The following is a 24,452-nucleotide window of genomic DNA, read 5'->3' on the forward strand; positions in this document are numbered from 1 at the left end:
ATTTACTGATTTTCCATTGGCCAACGCAAGTTTGGGAGGAGTCACTGTGAGAGGAGACAACACAGGAATGTAGATAATGAGAGAAATTACTTATTGGGGCTCCTTATTGTAATAATCTGCTACAAATATAGCTTTTGAGCTTCCCTAATTTTAGTGGATTTTTAATTTATGTGAAATGCTTTAATTAATATTAAATATTAATGTAATTAATATTTAATATTCAAAGAATATTAGTATTTAATATTCAAACTCATGAAATGGGCATACCATGGAACCTGATTTTAAAGCTTTTCATCAACATACTTTCTTATTTAGAATTATTTTCCACTTCTAACTTTTATGTTGGAATGTGACTAAGACAAATATTAGTAGCTATGATTGGTGATGAATACTGAGAAGGCTTATTCCTCCCCAATGATGATGACGCTAATGATGGTGATTACAGCTAATGTTAAAAGAGCCCTCAATGTGTGTCACACACTGTGCTGAATTCTTTACATGCTATCTTATTTTGTTCCCACATAGCCTTTTTTTTTTTCTTTAAATTAAAACAAGAAAATGAAATACCAAGAGGCTAATGAACTTCCCTGGGTCACACTAGCAGATGGTGGTGATACTGGATATCTGTTGTTTCGATGCCAGAACACATACTTTTGACTGCTATACTGTACCGTATCACAAATGTTACATATGTGGATGTGAATGTATATATCTTCACATATATATATATATATATAATGTTAAATTTATATATATAATTATAATATTTTATATTATCTTATTAGTTATAATGCTACTGTAGTTTTTGATTCCTCAGAGTCTCAACAGTAATTTCAATGAATACTGGGAATTGATGTCACAAAAATTACGCAATTAGATGAATGTCCTAAAATCTATCATTTTTGCCATAGCATCTACTTGCTTTCCTAAAGATATAACTTAGTGAAAACATTCAAATAATCAGTGAATAATAGTTTGATAATAATAGTCTTGTCCTGTCATGGAATATCAATGGTGATATTGTGAAATGGCTCTTGAGCCTTGAACTTGGCAGCCACTTTTAAGATTCCATTTGGCTTGCTAAGTAAAGACCGAAACAGAGAAGGAGAGAGCAGGAAGGGACTTGGTATTTATGGGTGGGCTTTTGAAATGAAAGTGCTCCTAATGCAGAAATGGAACATAGGACTCAATTTCCAAAGGTAAGATCTGAGGGTTTTTAAACCTACAAATCATACCAACTTTAGTCAGGCTGCGGTTGTGGGGAAGTGTTTTCTCCTATAGAGTAAAGTAAATGGATCCTAGTGATTGTACAATGGTCCAGTGTTGTTGGGGCTCACATTCTTCCTGGGGAATGTGGATTTTTGATGGCTACTAAATATTTATAAAATAACTAGAGCATTTGCATCATAAAAGTCACTGGCTTCATTTTAGTCTCACGTTTTAAATATTTACAAATGGAAGAAAATAGACAATGGATTTTAAATATAGTAGAAGCTCCTGTGGTTTACAAGCAGTTTACTGTTCTACTTAGAATTGATTGTGTAACTGCATCTTTACAACACTTCAGCATCTGTAGAATTGTTCCATATATATGAGCTTATACAAGAATGATTTGTGATGATTTAGTTGGGGAAATATTTTTAAGATGTGCTTTTTAGGAGATACAGTTTTGTGAAATAAAACACACAAATAGAAATCTTCTCATTTCTTTTTATGCTCTTTTTGAAAGAGAGATGCTAGCATTTATTAGATTTTTCTTTACTTTCAAGTCCTTTATTCATCTAGGACACTCTTCATCACTTTGTAGAACATTAGAACTATTCAGAGAAGATTCTAAGATTTTATTAAAGAAATAATTAGGGAAAATATCACAACCACCTTTTCTCACTAGAACTGATATCTGTTTCTTTGCTTAGAGAATAAGAGTCTAAAAATTATTATCTAATTCAGATTCTAATCCAGATATACCTCAGGTACAATACTTAATCTCATAGTTTCCACAACAAAAACCTTATATGATAATGATAAACTATCTCAAAGTGTGGTGGTAAGGGTTCAATGAACTAAATATATTACAGCAGTGTGGCATAGTGGCTGTCTCATAGAAATTTCTCAATTAATATTAGTTTCTTTTTCCATTTACATTGTTCCATAGCATATATTAAATATACTGTCTTTTATAGCAAAATTAAACCTTAGCTGATAGTAGTTTTAGATACATGATGGGTTTTTAAAAATAATTATTACATGAATTTTGATTTCCTCTTCTATTTTTAAAATTCACATTCTTAACATTTGTTTGCATCTCTCATACTATACATGCTGAGAAAGAGGGGAGTGTTTGTTTATTTCATTATTTCAGGATTTCTGGAAATTTCTGTTTCAATAATATTATAGTACTAATTTTCAAAGCTGTGCAAAGCAATAATGTATTTTTTTCATTCTTTCTTTCTCTGGTGCATAAAAATGGAACTTGGTATATATTTTATTACACTAAGACGCTGAAGAAGTAGTGTGCCCCATCCAAACTGGAAAACTTAGTGTAAAAAACTTAAAATATTTTTTCCTGAGTTTTGTTCCAATGCAGAACACTGAAATTTTTTCTGTAACTCAACCTGCAATGCCCAGTTTATTGCCCAGAAAAATTAAGATCTATTCCTGATGTCCTAGCTACCCCATTACCTGACTCTCTGCCTGTAACTGACTTGATACCTCAGAGACATTTATCTTTATTTTTTAATTATTTCTAAACAAACTGATTCTTGTCTTAGCCTTCTTTTCAGTTACTAAGCTGAGTGAGAAACACCAGGTATTACATCTCTCTACTCTTCATAGCATTTTTGCTTATAGTTATTGATGACTAAACATTTGATGAATGAATGAAGAAATGAATGATCATGCAGTCTTTTAGGGGCCCCATTGTGAACATCTTTGGATTATACATAGATACAAAAATGGGTTAAATCATTATTTGAAAGAAGCTATATTTTAGAAGGAGCCTTTGGCCTAAAGTATTTACATAAATATAAGAATATAAGAAATAATTCTAGCTCATAAAATTTGGTATATATTTCAGTATTTATTTTATATATCACCTTTTTCTCTCATTCTTTCCTTTTACAACTTAGCCTACACTTTCAGGTGTTACTTACTGGACAGGAGCTGACAAAAGAGACGCGAATACCTTTCTAAGGCAATACAATTTGCCTTTTACTATGATTGACTCTAGGAAAAACAGGCATGAAGTGATTTGAGAATTTAGATGTATCATGAATTTTACATTAGGTTAATTGTGTGGTTTACATTTGTAGCTTAATACCTGACTAATCAGGGTCCTCTGCGATTTTTAGGAAGAGAAGACAGACAATGAAGAATTGTGTTTGTTGTTAATTCTAAATAGTTAAGGAAAACAGAACTCTTTCCTGAGAGGTTCAAGTAATTATTCTCTAGAAATAAATTCTAGAGTAATGTAAGTGTGTTTACTTACATTAAGTAAACTATATAAATAGGCCTTTGTTAATTTAATTATATATCTAAGTTATTTAATCTTCCACATTTGTCAGAAGATGCTCACCTAAGCTTTCCCAGCACCTAACATAGTGCCCAACACATAGTGAGTATTTAATAACCCTTTGTTGACTGAACGACTGAATGAATATGAAATACGACATAAGCATTCAGAGAAGTTGACTTGGGGTTGGATTTGTCAAGGAAGGTCTTAATAGAATGGTATTAAATTGACACTAAAAAAGGGAAAGAAGTGGATACGTGGAAAGAAGAAAGAAGCGTTTTCTGAGAGCAGGGTAAAATAAGATAGCATAACACAAAACTAAGCATTTTAAAGTGAACAATTCAGTGACATTAATACATTCACAATATTGTGAATTCACCAACTCAAACTAGTTTCCATTTTTACCACCTTAAAAGGTAACCAGCTATTGCCAGCCCTGATTCCGTCATCACTATATTTTTATTTACCTTCACCCTTGACAATTGTTCATCATAATCAGCAGATGAGTAAATATAAGGATAGATAATTTTATTCTATTCTTCTTGGATTCCTTTACTCAGTGAGATGTACTCTGTTTTTCATTGTGTTCCTTTACTTGCCTCTACTTTGAAACAGCAGCCTATATCCTATTGCTAAACTCCATGCTGTTCAGATTATTTAATTGAAACAAACTTTAGCTTCTACTCCTTCAACTTACCTTAGCCCTCCTTGAACTGAAAGTAACTAGAAAACCCATTCTGATGGGAACCCAATTAATGACTGAAACAAATAAATAACTTAAAAAATAGTGCTTATTAAATGACTTTCATTCCCTCTTCTAAATTTTCATGATCATTTCAGAGATCAGAGATTTAGTCCTAATGAAAGACTGAGGAATTTCATTTCTTTCTTTTTTTAAAAAAAATTTATTTCTTGAGGCAGAGTCTCACTCTGTTGCTGAGGCTGGAGGGCAATGGTGCTATCTTGGGACTCACTGCAGCCTCCGCCTCCTGGGTTCGATCGATTCTCCTGTCTCAGCCTCTCAAGTAGATGGGATTGCTGGCACCCACCACTATTCCTAGATAATTTTTGTGTCTTTAGTAGAGATGAAGTTTCACCATGTTGGCCAGGCTGATCTTGAATTCCTGACCTCTGGTGATCCACCCACTTAGGTGCTCCTGCCTGGCCTCCCAAGGTGCTAGAATTACAGGCGTGAGCTACAATGCCCGGTCAGTAATTTGATTTCTAATGTGATAACAGTCACACATGATCGTTCAGCAAATCTCAGGGATTGACACAGCTATTCTTTGTAAATAAAATGTCAACAAATTATTTAATTTATTTATTTAGAGACAGAATCTCACTCTGCTGCCCAGGCTGGAGTGCAGTGGTATGATCTCGGCTCACTGCAACTTTTGCCTCCTGGGTTCAGATGATTCTCGTGTCTCAGCCTCCTGAGCAGCTGGGATTACAGGTCTGTGCCACCATGCCTTGCTAATTTTTATATTTTTAGTAGACATGGGGTTTTGCCATGTTGGCCAGGCTGGTCTCCTGGCCTCAAGTGATCCTGCCTCAGCCTCACAAAGTGCTGGTATTACAGGTATGAGCCATCATGTCTGGCCTAAAATACACCAAATTCTAATAGGTAATAGAATTACTCTCAGCCCATCAATGCCTGTTTAGAGTTTACATATAATCAAGGAGCCTATGTGCAGTGGACACTGTGATTTTCCCAGCCCAACATTGATTACTCATTCATTTGCTGAGCGTACAATCATTTTACTTTGGAAAACCAGCCATTTTGCGAATGATTATACTCTTGTTGGAACTATATATCAAGGTATTCTGCCTATGTTTTTGGGTACATATGTGAACCAAGTTTCATGAGTCGAATTGCTTTTCCAGGAATGTAAACTTTGAGCAGAGTAACAAATCTGGAATTGATCTTAGAAGACCCTGCAGAAATTGCCTATTAGTTCCTGTCATTCAGATCACCAGATATTATTGATTTAACTTATCCTGCAGTTTTCTGTGTAATTCTGCATCACCTCCCAGTAGCTGTATTTACACTTAGAGGGCCTATCCCAAATCCTAGAGCTATCTCACTGATAATAGCCTGAGAGAAAGAAAAACTCATCAAAATAAAAGGGCTTAGGGTAAACATAATAAATGCGTATCTAAGAGAAAGTTGTTCATTAGGAAGCAAAAGGATAGAACGGGTCAGAAACCACACAGTTAGCATTAGATTGCTTCATATGACTAATAGCACGTACTCAGATTAGAGCCTGTCACTGATTCAAAATATTTCAGTGAAGAGCAGTACACTGTAATACGTAATGCCTTTATTTATTGCATCCTATAGTAATACATCTCAATGATTTTTAAAAGTAGACTTCTTTTTTGCCCTTGCCCTTGTAGCACAATACAAAACAGTGATACATACAGTGGGATCTACCCATGTCATCATCAGTAGCAGCATTTAGATACTTGTTAGAAAAGCAGATCCTCAGGCTGCACCCCAAATCTAGTGTTTCAGAGACTGGGATGTGGAGCCTAGCTCCTGTGTTTTGGCAAGCCCTTCAGGTGATTCTGAGATGCACTAAGAGTAAAGGACCACTGATCTAATATTCTACCACAGGTCCTCAGACACACACAAGGCTAATCTCCTAAAAGGGAAAATGTATCAATGCCCACGAAGACTCACGTCCCTTTGTATGTGGAGAAAAAAACTCGGATGTTGATGCAACATCCCAACATCTCCTAACATTTTCTGCCCTATGACAAATTTCACAAGAATCTTTTCAGAAGACATGGCCTCCAAATCAAATATTCTGCTTTTCTGCCATGGTTTGATATTGAACTCTACTTCTACCAAACTCTATACCATGCAAATTAAAGGAGAAATAAATAAAGCGATGGAGGTCTTTATTTGAAATGTTACACCAAGAAAACAACAAAGAGAGGAGCTTGAATTCAAAGGGAATGACTGGGTTAGCGCCAATCAAAACAGCTGATGTGTGGTAAGCAGAGACAGAAAGAAGGGCAACATAAACATCCCTTGGGAGGGTCTGTGGAGGAGCAGTTTGTAAACTGAGAAATTGACTCCTTGATAGCACAGGCCTACTTTCATCCTTAATTAGACTGAAATTGCCCATCAGTGGCACTCACCTGTGATTAAAAACCAACAGGCAAAAAGCAAAATACTGGATGTGCCGACTTTAAACCAAATTTAGACTGTATCTGTGCTTTTCACTATGTCCGTGGTTTTAAGACACTAATTAGTGTGCTGCTGTCAGTCAATGAGGTTGGGGGCTTCAAGATCTTCTTCAGTGCACAGCCCCGGTTTCAGGAGAGGAAGAGATATTTTTTCTTTCTTCTCAAGAGTGAATGTATGCAGCTAGGTGTGCTGACTTTATCATCACTTACATTGGCACCATTCATGGAGGGGTCCTAGAAAACTGCCAGGAAATGAAACTGTCTTGAACGTCAGAGTAAAGAAGTATGATAGACAGCAGGTGAGTCCCAGTGGTGAGAGGGTTACACAGTCCTTGAATTTTAGTTCTGGCTCTATTCACTACCAGTCAGACATTCTTCATTATTCCCAAGTAAAGTTTTTAGCTTAAATAAATAGGTAAAGCAAAAAGTAAATAACTTGCAGATAGTAATTTTAGTCATGACAAACTATTTAACTTCATATAGTCTTAATGATGGAATTACAGTGGCTTATATTGTTTATATTAAAGCAAATGAGGGTCTGTCTTGATCAGGAGGATACTGGTGTGGGCAGTGATGCAATTACTTTAGAAATCCTCTTGGTGAAACTTGAATATCTTGCCCTGTGAAGATATTGTTATAGTATTATGCTACTATTTTTTTTCTCATTATAGAATTACAGCATATACATTTTCAGGAGCACATAGTAAATATTGACTTTTTTCCTAAATATTTGGGCAGGCTAAGGGTCTCTGCTATGATTAAATATAAGTTAAATATAATGCATTTAAAATCCCGACATAGCTCCTGATGAATGGCTTTCCAAATTATCATGTGTATCATCTCCAATAAGTTAAAGCTTTTAAAATTACGTTGTAGTCTCATATAATGACCACTTTATAGTAGAACATCATAGCTGTAATATAAAGTGTGGTCATGGCTTACTGAGATGTCATAATTCATCAAATCTTTTTTCCCCTACATTGCATCTCCACTTCCTTTCTGAACTGTACACTGTAATTTTTAGATTGCCAAGTATGATCTATCAAAATGAGAAGTTGGGTGTGGTACTTAGCAACTTTTAGATATACTAATAAAATAACAATGTAATGCCTAAAGAAAACTTGGTAATTTTATATTAATATTATATGGTAATTTTGGACCTCATATGAGTATGCTCCAAAGGAGAGTGAGAAATTGAAATGCATTATCATATGTCAAGCTGGTATCATATATCAAATGATTTTAGAGGACAGGGAGTTAAGGGCAGGAGTACTGGGAAATACAAGATAGAATTTCAAAGGCAGGAAGAAGCCCAATGGGAAAAAAATTAAGAATGAATTGGTGGAAATTCATGGATAATTGCAAGAAATGCTAAGGGAAGATGAACTTTATATTCATTGGAAGGGGTTAAGAATGAAGAGTATTACAAATGCTAGATGCAGAACGTCTGGAAACACAGACCATGATTATATGATGGATTAATATATATTTTCAGACTTGTTCACCACCCTTCATATATGATGGATGTGTAAATAATGTTTTAGCTCACTAACAGGAGAAGGAGCGTTTTTAGAGAGAAGACTTGACAGCCTCCAGTAATGTGAAAATGGGAAGTCACTGCTTTCAATTTGAATAGGATTGATATTGGGACAGTATTTTCAGATAGTCTCTGAGATGATGGCTTTTGACTCTCTTTCCTTTGAGTTAATTATTAAGGACTATCCGGAAGTTCTTTATCCAATGCAAGTACAAATTACTAGACAAAGCACAGGTAAAGTAACCAGGTAGCTTCTGAAGAGCATTGCTATCTGTAGCCTTCTTACATGGTGCCTAGTTGTGGACTCCACATGTGCTCAGTTATCATCTGCCACTACCTCTCTGCAGCTAGTAGGCTTTGAACTTTATTTATAGACATGATGTCTTGTGCCTTTTACCTCCATGTGTACTCTTTTTTATTACCTCTCACTCCTTTACCTCTACTTTCCTAAATCAGAATGAGAGAAAAAAAATGTGTATCAATATGAAGATATGCAAAAACTTACTTGAAATAAATAATGTTTGTTTAGGACTTTATGTTTTAGCTCAGTTCTAAGCATGCTGATGATTCCTAAAGTATGGCAAGGTAAGCTTGTTGAAGGTGTGGCAGAATGGCTGACATTTCACCTGAAGCTATCAAACTGTGGTGGTTCCTTTTCATTTTGAGTTTTATTCTCTTTTCCAATCTAGTATACTCTTTCTGTCTTCTGGTGGTTATCTGTTGACCTTTAATCCTAACTTCCTGCGTACACTTTGGTGATCAGTTTATGGAAGGATCCTTGGGTGCTGAGGAAGAAATGGCATCAGTAAAATGTAAATAGGAAAGAGAAAATGAGAGCAAGCAAGGTTTAAGGTTTATCTAAATGGAGCAGACAATTTTAAGTTTGGAATTGCTGCAACCTCCATAAGATTCACATGTAATCTTTTACTTTCATTGAATATTCTGCAGTGGAAGAATAAGCCCTGCTCTTTGCCAGAGATGCTTTGTTTAAAATCAAATCCTCTGGAGAAAAACTCAAAAGGAATAGCTGCTGAGTTTACTTAATATAAAAAGTTTTTTTTTTTTTTTTTTTTTTTTTAGCGGCATCACTTGTTGATTAAAAAACTCTGCCAAGTTCTTCTAGTGATTCTGTCAAGACCAAACTACACTTATTTTTTTTTAACTGTAGAAGCAAATGTTAACTTCACCTGAGGTTTTTCTAAAAAACCATTTTCTTCTTTTCAGAAGCTGTTAACATTGCCAGATGTGTAATGAAATGGTCATTTCACCTTTATTATAATTTTGTGGCATGTTATTTCGATTATTTTTCTTGTTTATGTACAGTGTAACAGTTATGGTCACCATATGCTTATTATGTAAGACAGCTCTTAACACCCAGCTGATAGATGCAAGCTGTTGGGAAAAAAATCACCACTGGTCTCCTATTTATCTAATTTTAACCCTCAAAGGTAAATTCAGCTGGATAAATGTGTTCGTAAGCATCTTTGACCTGTCAGAAAATATTTTTATGTAGTTCTAACATGAAAGAAAGAATCTTCTTCTCTAGAACCTGATTTTGCCACTAGTAACTTTGTGCTATTGAGATAGATAGTACTTTTGAGATAAAAGATACAGTAAGCCAGTGAATTAGAAGCTAAAGTGTGATGATATAAATACATGTATAAACGAGTTTTTTTGTGTGTGTTGGGGGGATAGGTGGAAGAGTGGAAGATAAGGACTTCTTCCTGATGAATATAAACAAAAACAATTTCAGGAAAATGGAAGTTTAGTAGTTTAATGAATACTTAGTAAGCCATGCCATTGAACTTATTTTCCCTAAAGTGATTATCATATAAATCACAAATATTTTATAAGAGTCTGAGATCTGTACAATACAGAATGCAAATACATTATTATTTTAGAAAAATGTGCACAAATAAAATGCCTAGAATGTATATTCTTTCAGTCGTGATTCTTAAAACTATCCTATGAAAATGATACAGTCTGTAATGAGCAATTTTAATGTTTAATAGGAAATAGGGAAATTGTTTTTTATGGGAGAAAACTCCATCCCATCATATTAGAATTACAAAACTTTCCACTTATGTTTGTTCAAAGTTTTTTGTTTTGTTTTGTTTTGTTTGGTTGGGTTTGCCTGTTTTTTGTCAGAAAGTGTGGAAAATTGGCAATGCCTTTCCAGGGATGAAGAGCATGTGATTGCTAACACACTTAGCTTTCAATGACCTCATGTAAATGTTAGGAAAATCTGGAGGAAATCAATGCATTTACAAGAATCCAGGTTAGTATCTGATGGTCTCCACTAGAAAAGTGTTTAGAGAGGAGGAAACAATCCATTAATGTTCATCTTTCATATTTAATATTGTATCCATTCTGCATTTGAGGAAAGCAATTTTTGTTATTCTATTCCAGAAATATGTGCGAGAGATTTTATTTTACTTATGATAAAGAATATAAAAAGAAATGTATTAACTAGCATTCCAAGTTTAATTAATGACCAAGTCAGATTATTTTAAAAGTAAGCAAATAGCTCATTTCCCAGATTGTATATATTACATACTTATGTGTAATATGTATTGTACCAGTTGTTGATAGATTTCAGCCCATCCCATTTTCAGCAAATCTGATGAACTTTATCCCTTATATTTTTGGCTATGCAAACTCCTTTCTTTAATATTATTAAAATGCGTTGCAGACATTTCCAGTGACTAAACATATATGTGTCAGTGAGAAGGAAACTGACGGATTTTAAATCTTCTTGTAGCTATTGTAGAAATTGAGAAAAGGAGAACTCATGAGTACAAGAGATGTTTCTGGGAATATTTTATGAGACTAGTAGGAACCTTATAATTTTTTTTGTGTTTACCCTTCACTCACCCCCTTTTTTCTTCACGTCTTAACTGAATATTAACATAACTAAACTATAAATATTCTGCTCATCCTGAAATTACAGGTATTGACTAATAATGAGGATTTTAAACTGAGGTCCCTCAGGGTCAAACTTCTTTAGATGAAAATCTAGTTTATCCCAAGCTACTTAAAGGTTATCTACAAAGTTTTATTCTCATTTCTTTGAAGTTTGTGAAACCTCTTCAGTTCACTAAAAATGTAGCTAGTGAATAAAGTAAAATAAAAGTTTTGATGCCAAACTTAGTTGTCCATTTTTTCTACTCTCTTGCTCTGTACCCAAAATCTGATAAATACTTTGGGAAAGCATTGAGGAAGGGATTGAAAATGGAATGTTTTATGAAAATATTTAGCGATAAAATATGGACACAGGAAAAATGAAGAAGTTCCTCATATATATGTTATGTTGATAATGATACAAATTTTTGTTTGAAAAATCATATTTACAGAAGTCTATTCTGCTTTTCACCATTACACTTTTTCAATCAGCAATTCTCATGGTCCACACATTTAAAACAGGAAAGAGGAAGATATTCTAGGGCAACAGATATGTGGTTCCTAAAACCAATAAGCAGGGTATATGCAAGAAAGAGCTTGGCAACTACTTCTGTTGCTGTCCGAAATTATCAGGAAATTTCATGAAAAGGAACCTTGAGACTATGATAATATGGGAGTAAAGGGGAATGTATACATGGAAATTAACATTTTTTGTAAGAAAATTTATTGGCTAAAGAAAATGGATGGTGAGGTCAGTATAGGAGTAAAATGTCATACACAATAAAATGAAGTGCATGTATGTGTGTGCATGTGTGTGTATGTGTATGTGCTAGTCTGGTAAGAAGCAGATAAAAAAGAAAAGGTAAAATCTGAAGGGTTCACTTAGACATTTTGATCACTTTGCATCTTTTATGGTAGGTTTTCTATGTTTCTGAATTAACGTATTAGATGCCTGTCTTATTCCATTAGTGCTGTTATAACAGAATACCACTGACTGATAATTTCTATAAGAGTAGGAATTTATATCTCATAGTCCTGGGGCCAGAAAATCCAAGATCAAGATATTGACATCTGTTGAGGGTCTTCCTGCTGCATCTTCACATGTTAGAAGGTGGAAGGGAAAGAGAGGGGTGACCTTCCTCTATCAAGTCTTTTTATAAAGGCATCTAATCTCATTCATGAGGGCAGAGCCCTCACAATTCAATCACTTTCCAAGGCCACACCGCCAATACTGTTGCATTAAGGATTAAGTTACAATGTGAAATTTGGAGGGGACAAAAACATTCAAACCATTGTAGTGTCTGACAGAGAGATATGGTTTTCCAGTTAATGGTTTCATTTTGTTTCTGAACTATTAAGAATATGACCATTGTATACAGCTTGGAAGATTACACACTCTCCTCCTGTATGTGTGAAAGGCACTATAACCTCAAGTAGTTGTTGACCCTGAGTCACTGCTTTTGTTCAGTAGAATAAGTAGATATTAATAATATTTATGTAATTTCATGTTGCTGCCTATTTACATGGTGCCATAAGAGTTCCTTAAAGTGACTTAACCGTATTTTATTTATACTTAGTAAATATAGACCCAGTTCTGAATAAAATACTCAAAACAATAGAAGAGTCACAATCAGGTCTTTCATCTTAATAAAATGAATGTTTTCATTATCATACTTTAATGAATCATACTTTCTAATTTTCCATTCTTTTATGACTTCTGATAGATTAAAAGGTATCTAGCTGAACTTCTCAATATTCCTCTCTCTCTTTCTTATTTTATGTCTCTGTCTATACCTGTCTCTCACAGACACACACACACACACACACGTGCATGCACGCACACACAGCTGTTTTGAATTATCCTCAGAGTTCCTAGTAAAATGCTACATAATCTGATAAAGACAAACTTTTGAAGCTATTGACAGGGTAGCTTTTCTGGGTGGTTCCTAGAATGGACCTGGATATTAGTTAGATCTGAAGTTTAGAGCCTGCACTGGACCTGGGAACTGGAACTGGTTACAAGCAGCAACTACTTTAACTCATTACTTAGATTAAAATCTCTCAGGTTAATTATAGTGTTACCCTGTGTTAAAATATAAGGATAAAGCTTACGTGTTTAAGAAAAGATTTACTCTCAATCCCTGAATGAAACCTAATGCACACTCAAAATATCTGAAATAAAGCAGGAAATCATTAACATGTGGAGTCTGGAAGAGTAAGAGCAATGGTTACATTTTGAGCCCATGAGGCTTGGGATGTGAAAATGTGTATTATTCCAAATGGTCCTATAAATCTTTCACAATTACAAGTTACAACCATTGCAAATGACATTTTTATGATACCTATTGAATGACTTTGCTTTGGTGTGCCATTCTTTTATATTTTACCCAATTTCATTTGTATATAACCTTCAAAAATGTATGAAAATAAGAAAATTGGCAAGGAAACAGTAGTGGAAACGATACCTTTATAAAACAGTGTTATTATACATTGTTACATCTAAAATTTTTTGGCTGCATTTCCCAGGACCAAACTGTTAAAACTTGTCTGAGATGGCTTCCTTTATCTTTCTATAACACAGTATATTTGTGTGCCCATATACCAACAAGAATGGTTCTTTCAAGTATAACTATTTTTTTAAGCTGTATTTTTTTTAGCATTCATTTGGATTTTTAAGGGTCTACTGTCTTACTGGAACACTGAAATTTATCTGGCAAGAATATCCAGTGATTTTGTTTTAATGGAATAGTTGTCCTTTTTCCAGATGTGTATTTTTTTTTTTTTTTCACTCAGGGAGCTGATATCCTTAAAAGAAGGGTATTAACATGCAATGCTATTCCAAAGCTGACTACATTTGCTTTTCATTATACTTTATGGTTAAGAGAGCCTCTGAATTTGATACATTTTATTTGCTCAACTAACTATATCAGTAGCATATTGTAAGGAAGCCTGTAGGGTGATAAATGCATGCCATAGAGCATATATAAACAATTTCCACCTCTGCTGAGAAGTTCTCGTTTTAAGTGGATATTGTGTGCATTCCTTAAAAATCCGTTAGCTGTTTCATTTTTTAATCTTTTGTACTCATCACCTGCTTTTATGTTTTAGCCAGCTAGTTCACCTTTCTTTTGTCTGATTCAATACCACATTAAAGGCACATCTTGGCGTCGTTGCCCTTTGCCTCCACAAATACACTGTATACCTAATACTTCTCTATGCATCCATTTTTTTCTGAGATATCTGAAAAAAATGATTTCAATGGGAATACTGGTAAGAAAAATTCTGAAACAGATCTTAGTGTCTTAAGTTTTAGAAGCCAGGCCTGGAGAATAGTTTTAACTTCATGCTCAGTATATCTTATTTTTTATTATTTAAATTTCCTCATTAGGCCTGAAGACAATCTATCCAAATCATTCAAACATTTTGTAACTTGTTAGTACAAATCATTTATTCTCTGGGTTTTAAGGAAAGTTCTTACCAGAATGGAGGACAATTTTTAAAAAATGAAGACTCTTAAGATCTATTGTGAAAGTGATAATGCACGATACAATTTCAGAATGGATTGGAAGAAAAAGAATGATTAATAATTTGGGTCTTTACTTGTGCTTCTATTATTTATACACTAACAGGGATAATATTGACTTCCTCCCACCTTAAATATAAACTGAGCAAAAGTATATAAATGAACATTATTAAGCCATTGGACAACAGATAATACAGGCCGATGGTTCCTGAAAGAAGGGTACTCAAAGGGGAAGGCTTACAATTGTGCTAGTTTACCTCCCGGTGGCAATATCCAGACCACAGAGTAGAGATGGAGAACCCAAATAGAGTTCACAAGTTATGTTGAGTTTTATAAATAGAGATCAAAGTTTAGGAAAGCCTCAAGTGCTAAAATTTTGGAGTCAAAGTACCAGAAGGGAAGGAACTGCAGAGAGAGGGAGAGAGAGAGAGAGAAAGAGAGAGAGAGAGAAAATGAGATAGAGACACACAGAGAGATAAAAAGAGATAGAATGAGGATGAACATTAGAGACTTACAGAGGTGTTTCGTCTAATCTTTGGCAGAGGACTTATTTGTACATGTATTAGAGGAAACAAGGAAATGTCAAAGAAACGACAAGCAGAAAGGAGTATGATAAGTAATTGTTAGCACTCACACAATGTTGGGAATAGTTGATACTTTTCCCAGCCAGAGTGAAGAGACCACGAGGCATGTTAGACCCACAAAATTGTATTTCTTTATAAGTGGTGCATAATTATCTCTAGGGAATCTGTTCTGTACCTTCTTTAACAATTTCCTTAAAATGCTCAAGAGCTACTTAACTGTGTGCCATTACAAAGTCAAACACTACTTGAAATCCACTATACACGTGTATAATTCCAGATGTCTACCATCCAGTAGAAAATTACCAGGCATGTTAAAAAGCAATATAACATGACTTATATCCACAAAAAAAATCCATTAATGGAAACATACTTAAGAGGTGGCAGAAATGATATAATTAGCAGACATTATTAAACCATTGTGGAAGACAGTGTGGCGATTCCTCAAGGACCTAGAAATAGAAATTCCATTTGACCCAGCAATCCCATTACTGGGTATATATCCAAAGGATTATAAATCGTTCTACTATAAGGACACATGCACACGAATGTTCATTGCAGCACTGTTTACAATAGCAAAGACCTGGAACCAACCCAAATGCCCATCGACGATAGACTGGATAGGGAAAATGTGGCACATATACACCATGGAATATTATGCAGCCATAAAAAACGATTAGTTTGGGTCCTTTGTGGGGACATGGATGAACCTGGAAACCATCATTCTCAGCAAACTGACAGAGGAGCAGAAGATCAAACACTGCATGTTCTCACTCATAGGCGGGTGTTGAACGATGAGAGCACATGGACACAGGGAGGGGAGCACTACACACTGGGGTCAGTTGGGGGGAAACAGGGGAGGGATGGTGGGGGGTGGGAAGCTGGGGAGAGATAGCAAGGGGAGAAATGCCAGATGTAGGTGATGGGGAGGAAGGCAGCAAATCACACTGCCACGTGTGTTCCTATGCAACAATTTTGCATGTTCTTCACATGTACCCCAAAACCTAAAATGCAATAAAATAAATAAATGGGAAAAAAAAAGATTATTATAAATATGGTAGAAATTAATTTTAGAAAAAAACTCAAAAGTTTCCAAAATTTGATAAAAATTATAAAAAAGGCTAATGAACATAACATGACCTGAAGAAAACATTTAAAAAATTCAATTGCCAGCCAGGCGCAGTGGCTCACGCCTATAATCCCAATACTTTGGGAGGCCAAGGCTGGTGGATTACCTGAAATCAGGAGTTCGAGACCAGCCTGGCCAGTATGGTAAAATCTCGTATCTGCTAAAAATACCATCGTTATCTGGGTGTGGTGGTGCGTGTCTGTAATCCCAGCTACTAGGGAGGCTGAGGCAGTAGAATGGCTTGAACCCAGGAGGCGGAGATTGCAGTGAGCCGAGATCGCGCCACTGAACTCAAATCTGATGACAGATCAAGACTCCGTCTCAAAAAAAGAAAGAAAAAGAAAAGAGAAAATCAAATTACTAAAAATGAGTGATGAAGAATATCTTATCAGAAGTTGAATAATACAGCCAGGATACATAGAAAGGAACAAAGATCAGACATATGATAGACTTCTTAGAAACTATGCAAATGAAAATACAATGGTGTGGCATCTTTACTGAAGAAGAGAAATTGTTCACTTAGAATTTTGTACCCAGGAAAAAATCCTTTCAAAACTGGAGGCAAAGCAAGCTGTTTTTCAGCCAAACAGAAGCAGAGACTGACAGTTAATTGCCAGCAAATCTGCAGTTTGAAAACTATTATAAAAGATTGTTTATAAAAGAAAAATGATACCAGATAAAAATTTGCATCTACACAAAGGAAAGAAGAGCACCAGAAATGGAAATTATATGGATAAATATAAAGATTATTTCTATTCAGCTTTAAATTTTTAAAACATAATTGATAATAGAACAAAATAATGTACTCTGTTAATATATGTAGATGAAAATGTATGCTAACACTAGCACAAGAATGTGAACAGGAATGTAAAATTAAATACTGTGAGGTTTGTAAATAATATTTAAAGTGGCATAATATAATTTGAAGACATATTGTAATAAGTTAATGGTTTATATAGTAAATCCTAGAGAAAATAGAAGAATAAAATTAAATACATGTCACCTACTAAGAATCCACTTTACAAAGAAACAAATAAAATGGAAAGAATAGAAAGATGATACTAAACACTAATTAAAATCCTTGAAAAAGTAGTTTAACATAAAGGAACATTTAGGATCCCCACTCACAAGACTGAAAAAATTTGAGAGATATATGGAGAATCATCTAACAAAAACCAAGCTGAAGATTAGGACAAAATTTATTAAAAATATATATATAAGATAGGACCTATGTCAAAATATATAAAAAACTGTTAAAAAAAAAAAAAGAGCCCTCAAAAATAATGAGACAAAAAGTGGACAGAGGTTTTTACAGATATTTCACCAAAGATGATATATGAATGACAAGCGCACATGAAAAGATAGTCAACATCAAAAAAAATTAGAAAAATTTGAATTAAAACTACACCCTACACCCTAGTAGAATGGCTAAAATGAAAGACTGAAGATATGGAGTATCGAATATGTGGAGCAACCGGACCTCTCATACATTGCTAGTGGGAATTCAGAATGGTATGTTTTGGAAAAGAGTGTGGCAGTTGCTTACACAATTAAATATATGGTTATCAAATAACTCAGAAATTCCATCTGAGTTATTTTTCCATGAGTAAATCAGATAAATATCAACATAAGACATATATAAATATTTATAGGGCCAGGCACTGTATCTCAAGCCTGTAATCCCAGCATTTTGGGAGGCCAAGGCAGGTGTATCACTTCAGGTCAGGAGTTCAAGACCAGCCTCGCCAACATGGTGAAACCCTGTCTCTACTAAAAATACAAAAATACAGGCATGGCAGTGCACAACTGTAATCCAAGCTGCTTGGGAGGCTGAGGCATGAGAATCGCTAGAATCTGGAGGTGGAAGTTGCAGTGAGCCAAGATTGCACCACTGCACTCCAGCCTTGGTGACTGTCCAGTGCAATTCTGCCCCTCCGTCTCCCCACAAAAAATTATAGACCTTTATTCATAATATCCCCCAAATGGACATAAATCAAGCGTCTTTACCAGATAAACACATAAACAAATTGTCCCATATTCAAACAATGGAATACATTTGAGCCATGCAAAATAAAGAACTAATGATACATATAACACAAAGATAAATCTCAAAAGCATTATGCTAAGTGAAAACAGCCAAAACCAAAAATACTAAATGATTTTATTTCTATGAAATCCTAGAAAAGGCAAAGCTAGCATTAGAAATCACTTCAGATATTGCCTGTGTTATAAGACATTATCTACAATGGGCATGAGAGAACATTTTGGGTGAAGGGAATATTCTACATCTTGATAGTGGTGCTGGCCACATTGAATTATTTCTTTAAATTTGTTGAATTTTACTTATGTGTAAATTCTACTTCAATCAAACTGTTAGAAATAAGAATTTGAGACCAGGTGTGGTGGCTCATGCTTGTAATCCTAGCACTTTGGGAGGCTGAGGCGGGCAGATCACCTGAGGTCAGGAGTTTGAGACCAGCCTGGCCAACGTGACGAAACCCGTCTCTACTAAAATACAAAAATTAGCCAGGCATGGTGGTGTGTGCCTGTAATCCCCAGGTCCTAGGGAGGCTGGGGCATGAAAATTGCTTGAACCTGGAGGTGGATGTTGCAGTGAGCTGAGATGGTACCACTGTACTCCAGCCTGGGGGATACAGCAAGACTCTGTGTTAAAAAAAGAAAAGAAAAGAAAAAAAATGGAATGTGACTCTCCTTTTCAGCAAATGTCAGAGTTGACAATCCAATCATATTTTTCCTTTCAGCAAGCATGCTTTTTTGTTGACAGTTGAATAATTTTGCTCTCACTCTTAAAAATCGTGGTAAGTTGCCATTTTATGAGATTTTATTACTTATTTTTTAAATTACTAATATTAAAATTTAGCCAGGTTGGAATTCTCTTATTGCCTAAAACTCCAGCTTAGCTTTAGGAGGTATTTCAAGGGTCATTGCCGTTTTCCTATTAAATTTGATGGGAATAAAATGACAAGTAATTTATTTCATTTTAATTTTCAGAATATTTTTCCTGAGTTCAGTCCTATTAATCCTTATGATCATGGCTGTATTAGTCTTCATGACTTTATCTCTCTAATGCTTATGACTAGATTTTCTGTAACATTTATAGTTTACATTTATAGAACACTTACTATGTGGAAGACTGTCCTAACAACATCATACATTTACTTCCTTTAATTCTCACAGCACCCCTGTGAAGGAAGTGCAGCTATTTCTTTTACTCCATTTTATAGATGATGAAACTAAGACACAGCAACCTCCAAATTCATGTAACTAGTAAGTAAGGAAGTGGAGATTTGCCTATAAGCAGTTCTACTTGACAGACCATTGCCTGACCTATCAAACTACAAATCCTATAATTTACAGATCTTATATTCTAATTTTTGGAAGAATCAACTTACTTAAATATGATTCTCTGACCTTTCACTCTCCTTCATGATAGTTTCAAAGTGAGTTTTGCATCCGTTCCAAAAACTCATGTTGAAATTTAGTTGCCATTGTGAATAGTAGTAAGAGATGGTGACATTAAAAGGTGATTAGGCCATGAGAACACTACTTTCATACATGGATTAATGTTGTTATTGTGGTAGTGGGATTATCATAAGAGTATGCTGTTATAAAAGCAAGTTTGGCCCTTTCTGCCTCTCTTATATGAGTGCTCTCTTGCTCTTCCACCTTCCACCATGGGGAGATGCAGCAAGAAGACCCTTGTCACATGTGGGCCCCTCAGCTTTACACTTCCCAGCCTCCAGAACTGTAAGAAGCAAATCTCTTGTTATTTATAAATTACCCAGTTTTAGATGTTCTGTTATAGTAGCAAAAATGGACTAACCCAGTGGGTCTGAGATGAATGCAATCATCTATATTTTTAGCAAGCACTATATTTTTCATTTATATTTTTATATTTCATCTATATTTTTAGCAAGTCACCATCACATCTGATTTGTTGAACTCAGGTTGGAAAACCTCATTTTGAACTTCATCTGCAAAATAACAGTGACCATAAACTAACTATTTACTTTCTCAGTGCCTTTGTCTCTAGGTCTCAAAATGATGTGATTCTTTTTTTTTTTTTTCCCCATTTATTTATTTTATTGCCTTTTAGGTTTTGGGTACATTGAAATGACAACTTCTGGCACACAGTACATTTTTTATAGTAAGTTAATTTGGTTTTGTTGCTTTTGGTGGTAGATATTATTGCAAAAAGTTCCTTGACAGTGGCTACTAATACCAATCTTACATTTCAGTTGGAGTGAAAGATATTGCCTAATATGCAAAAGGCATTTCAAAGTGAAAAGACATTTTATTGAATGTGAACCCTTTCTTAAAAATTCAATCTAATTGTTCCAGGAATTATGGCACATTCTCCTCCAGCATATGTTTCTAAAATACCAATTAGCTCCTTTGCAATTGGCAAACAGGAAATATTATATTAGTATAATATGGAAGTTGTATAGCTTTACATACAATATACTCTAGTCAAAGGGAGGCAGAAATAGTCAGAGTAGAATTGTAACCTTGGGAGGGCAAAGAAGCCCTCAGTTTGAATGTTATATAGTGAGCAGGAACCCTTTAGGCGCAGTTTTAAGAAAACTAAAAACAAAAACAAAAATGAATGCCTGCATCTGGGGCTTCCTCTTCAAAGGGGCATGCTCCTGGCCTTGTGCAGCTCTTAAGTATTTGCAGTTGCCCTGACCCTGTACCCATTTCAGTGGCAAGCCTACTGGCTGGGAGTTTGCCTTCCAACTGGATTTCTTCCACCAATTCTAGTTAAAATGTTGCCAGAATTTATGCTCATTTTTATTTTGGATAATTCTGAGTCACTTCCTTGGGTGGTCCAAATTATTTTCTGAGGTGCCAATATTATTTTTGCTAGCAATATACTCCCAAAGTTGCATATGTTTTGAGTGGTCTTCCTAAGTCAATGTTTCCCACAAGTTCTATTATTTAGGTGCTATTTTGTTTTGCATTGTGAGGATTACAAGTTGCATTGTCTTATCATGATCTAAACCTCATTTTAGTAACATGAACTTCTCCGACTTTGTATTATCTTATAGTTTCTGAAAGTTATAATGTGTTGAATGGTTTGCAAATTGCAAAATAACTTACTTCCTCAGAGACATTATTTTATTTCTTTGATATCACTAGTGTTGTATTTGTTTCATATTATCGCATTGTGTAAAGCCCACTTGGGTTACTTTTTTAAAAGTCTGCAAAATTTCTAACTTGCATTTCCTGTCTTCTATGCTGCGTCAGCAAGAACATATACATTTTATTTTAGCTATTGGCTCTTTCATCCATAAATTACTCTTAGATAAAAGTATATAATAATTTAAAGGCCTGGAAACAATAGGCCAAAGATGGTTATTTCTTCACGAAAGAAAGATATTTTCAATAAAAATGGTTATTTAATAATTTCCCTAGTTTATTGTGTCTATACCAAGTATCCACTCATTTTTCTAAGAACTTTGATTGCTTTATTACTATTTTTTGTAATATTTAGTGAATATAATTGCTCTCCGTATCCATTATCTGTGTATAATCACTTTCAGAACAATAATGCATAGTACATTAGATATTTTCTTTAAAGTTTACCCCTTGTTTTTTTAAAGTTCCTGACATGCTTTAGCCAGAAATAGAACATGATATGATAATAATAAAATAATTCTATTCATAGGCGCATCATCATTCATTGTCATTGAGTATCTGTTTGGATACTTTCGAGAAGCTTTGGATTTTAAGTTAGACTTATTAAGCTTGAATCACAGTGGTATATTCAACCGTTTTAAAAGGTGGGTTTAAAAACTAAAATTAATAAATAAACTAAAAACTTTCCCCCTTTCTAGCTTCATGATTTTAGTCAAATTTTTCTGTGTATCAAAGTCATAGCTAGTCTTTCTATAAAGAACATAAGTGTGCCTATACTTTGAGTCATTCCAATGATTAAAGGTGATAATACATAAAATGCTTAGCTCAATAACTGCTTTGTAATACACTCCACATAAGTATTATCTTTGAATGTTTTTATAATCAAGACTTATTAAATTTGGGAACAATGATTACTATATGTTTAGTGTCCTGTTCCCTGTGTTTACTCTGTTTTCATAACCTAGGCAGCTATGGTCTGATGAATGATTTAACTGCTTTAGCTGGTTGCACGATTGCATGATTTTAGCCTGATTTCATGGGATGCAACAGAATGAATATCACGGCTCATGGCTGTCAGTAGTGAAAAATAGCTGGAAATCAGACAAACAACTTTATTGCTGAGATTGTTTCCGGGCTAAAAGTTCTTCCAACAGCTGTTTGTTTTGGCCATTAACATGTCCATTCTTTTTTTTTTTTTTTTTCTAAGCTGGGGGAAATACAATTTTCTTTAAAAAGAGAATGCAGGATGGTTATTTCTGAAATCAGGAAGAACTCCTGTCCTTCCACTGTTGTGATATTTTGGCTGCTCTGACAGCTGGGCTGAAGGGTTTTTCCTTTTGTTTTTTTCCTCTTTTTTACTCTCAAAGTTCAGACTCAGATTGCTTTAGTGAGAAAAAAGGAGCTTTGTGGCAGTTACCTTCAAGAAAAGTTTACTCCCCAAAGGAGTATTTAGTATTACATAGATACTGAGTCACTGAACAGAGAGAGAGAGAGAGAGAGAGAGAGAGAGAGAGAGAGAGAGAGAGGAGAGAGAATGAGAATGAATCCCAGCCAGCAAAAAAGAAAGATACTTAACTAAAGATGCAGGGAAGTTTTGCCTCTTCCTGAAAATTATACTATTAGTTTTTTAAAAATCAGGATGACTGCTAGTTTTGTTTAAAGTATTTGTTCTGGAAATTCAAAGTTGGAGTCTACAAGACTGAGGTTAGAAGCATTTTCTTTGGCAGCAAGAAGATACTTTTATAGAAGCCGTGCCTGTTCTTGGGGTTGCCTCAAAACTGAGGCAGCCAGCTGTTGGGTCAAAGCCTGTGCATACTGCTCTTCCGATACCAAATCTTGACACGACTGGGTTACAGCACTGTTCTTCAAGACCTTTGGAGCTTGCTGAAACAGAGAGCTCTATGCTTTCTTGTCAGCTTGCATTAAAATCAACCTGTGAATTTGGAGAGAAGAAACCCCTCCAAGGAAAAGCCAAGGAGAAAGAAGACAGCAAGGTTAGTGGCTGAAGTTACCTGCAGACTTATATAGCTAAAATGTATATTTCTTTTTAAGTGCACTATAAAACATGTTATGAAATGATAAGTAGTAGACGAATACCAGTGTAAGGATTTAAGTAGTTAGAATGGCTGAAAAGCTGAACATTTCGCTTATGTAAAAACCGTATTCTTAGTTTAGAGTTGTAAAAGTTATGATCAAAATTTTCTGAATATGCATATGTTGTCGTTATTTAGTACTACTTATTGATGAATGTCTAGTTAGTTCCAGATATTGTTCTATTACTAAAAACCATAATCAATCACAAATGTGAGAAAAAGAGAACCTATTTTCATACATACTGCAATATAAGTATGAAATGTATACATACTGCAATGTATGAAAATAGGTACTATTGAAAAAAGATTTATTTGTAATAATCCATATAGACACCATCACTTTTTTCTAAATGTCATTTGCATTTCAAACCATTTCTGTTTGAATATTTGTATCCTAGGCTGCTTAATTCATTACAATATGAAGGAAAATGAAAGTTTATTTTCCTTGATACTGTACCTTTGTCTGGATTTTCACTTGTAAACTGAAACCCTACTCTTTTACATATTACTGATATATTTTTCAGTCATTTAATTTCTGTTATTTTGTGAGTAGTTGCTCATAGTCCCTGGTTTCTGAAGCATACTATAGCCACTGTCTCCAGTCACTGAATGCTAGCATTGCCCTGCAGCTGCTGAACTTGGTGGGGATACATTTGTACCTTGATAAGCATCACTTTTGTTTAGTTTATTTCTATTTTTATTGGTACATATTAGATGTATATTTATGAGGTTCGTGAGATATTCTGATACAGACATTCAATGTGTAATAACCACATCAGGGTAAATGGGGTATCCGTCACCTCAAGCATTTATCATTTATTT

General features: G+C 34.7%; 1 protein-coding gene across 8 annotated transcripts in view; it reads left to right on the forward strand.

The window, feature by feature from the left end:
- Nucleotides 1–24,452, forward strand: part of NAV3 (neuron navigator 3) — a 623,567-nt gene that overhangs the window by 220,502 nt on the left and 378,613 nt on the right. For 7 of the 8 annotated variants that reach the window (XM_032285057.1, XM_032285074.1, XM_032285083.1 and 4 more), the window contains exon 1: nucleotides 20,502–23,531. The exons of the other annotated variant lie outside the window; for it this stretch is intronic. In XM_032285057.1, coding sequence (XP_032140948.1) covers nucleotides 23,439–23,531 — 93 coding nt within the window. In that variant the 5' untranslated portion in view covers nucleotides 20,502–23,438. Of the gene's footprint in view, nucleotides 1–20,501; nucleotides 23,532–24,452 lie in introns of those variants that run through there. 8 annotated transcript variants of the gene reach the window in all.

This window comes from Sapajus apella, unplaced genomic scaffold (assembly GCF_009761245.1).
Source record: "Sapajus apella isolate SASKATOON/1434 unplaced genomic scaffold, GSC_monkey_1.0 scaffold2, whole genome shotgun sequence".
In the NCBI taxonomy this organism is placed as follows: Eukaryota; Metazoa; Chordata; class Mammalia; order Primates; family Cebidae; genus Sapajus; species Sapajus apella.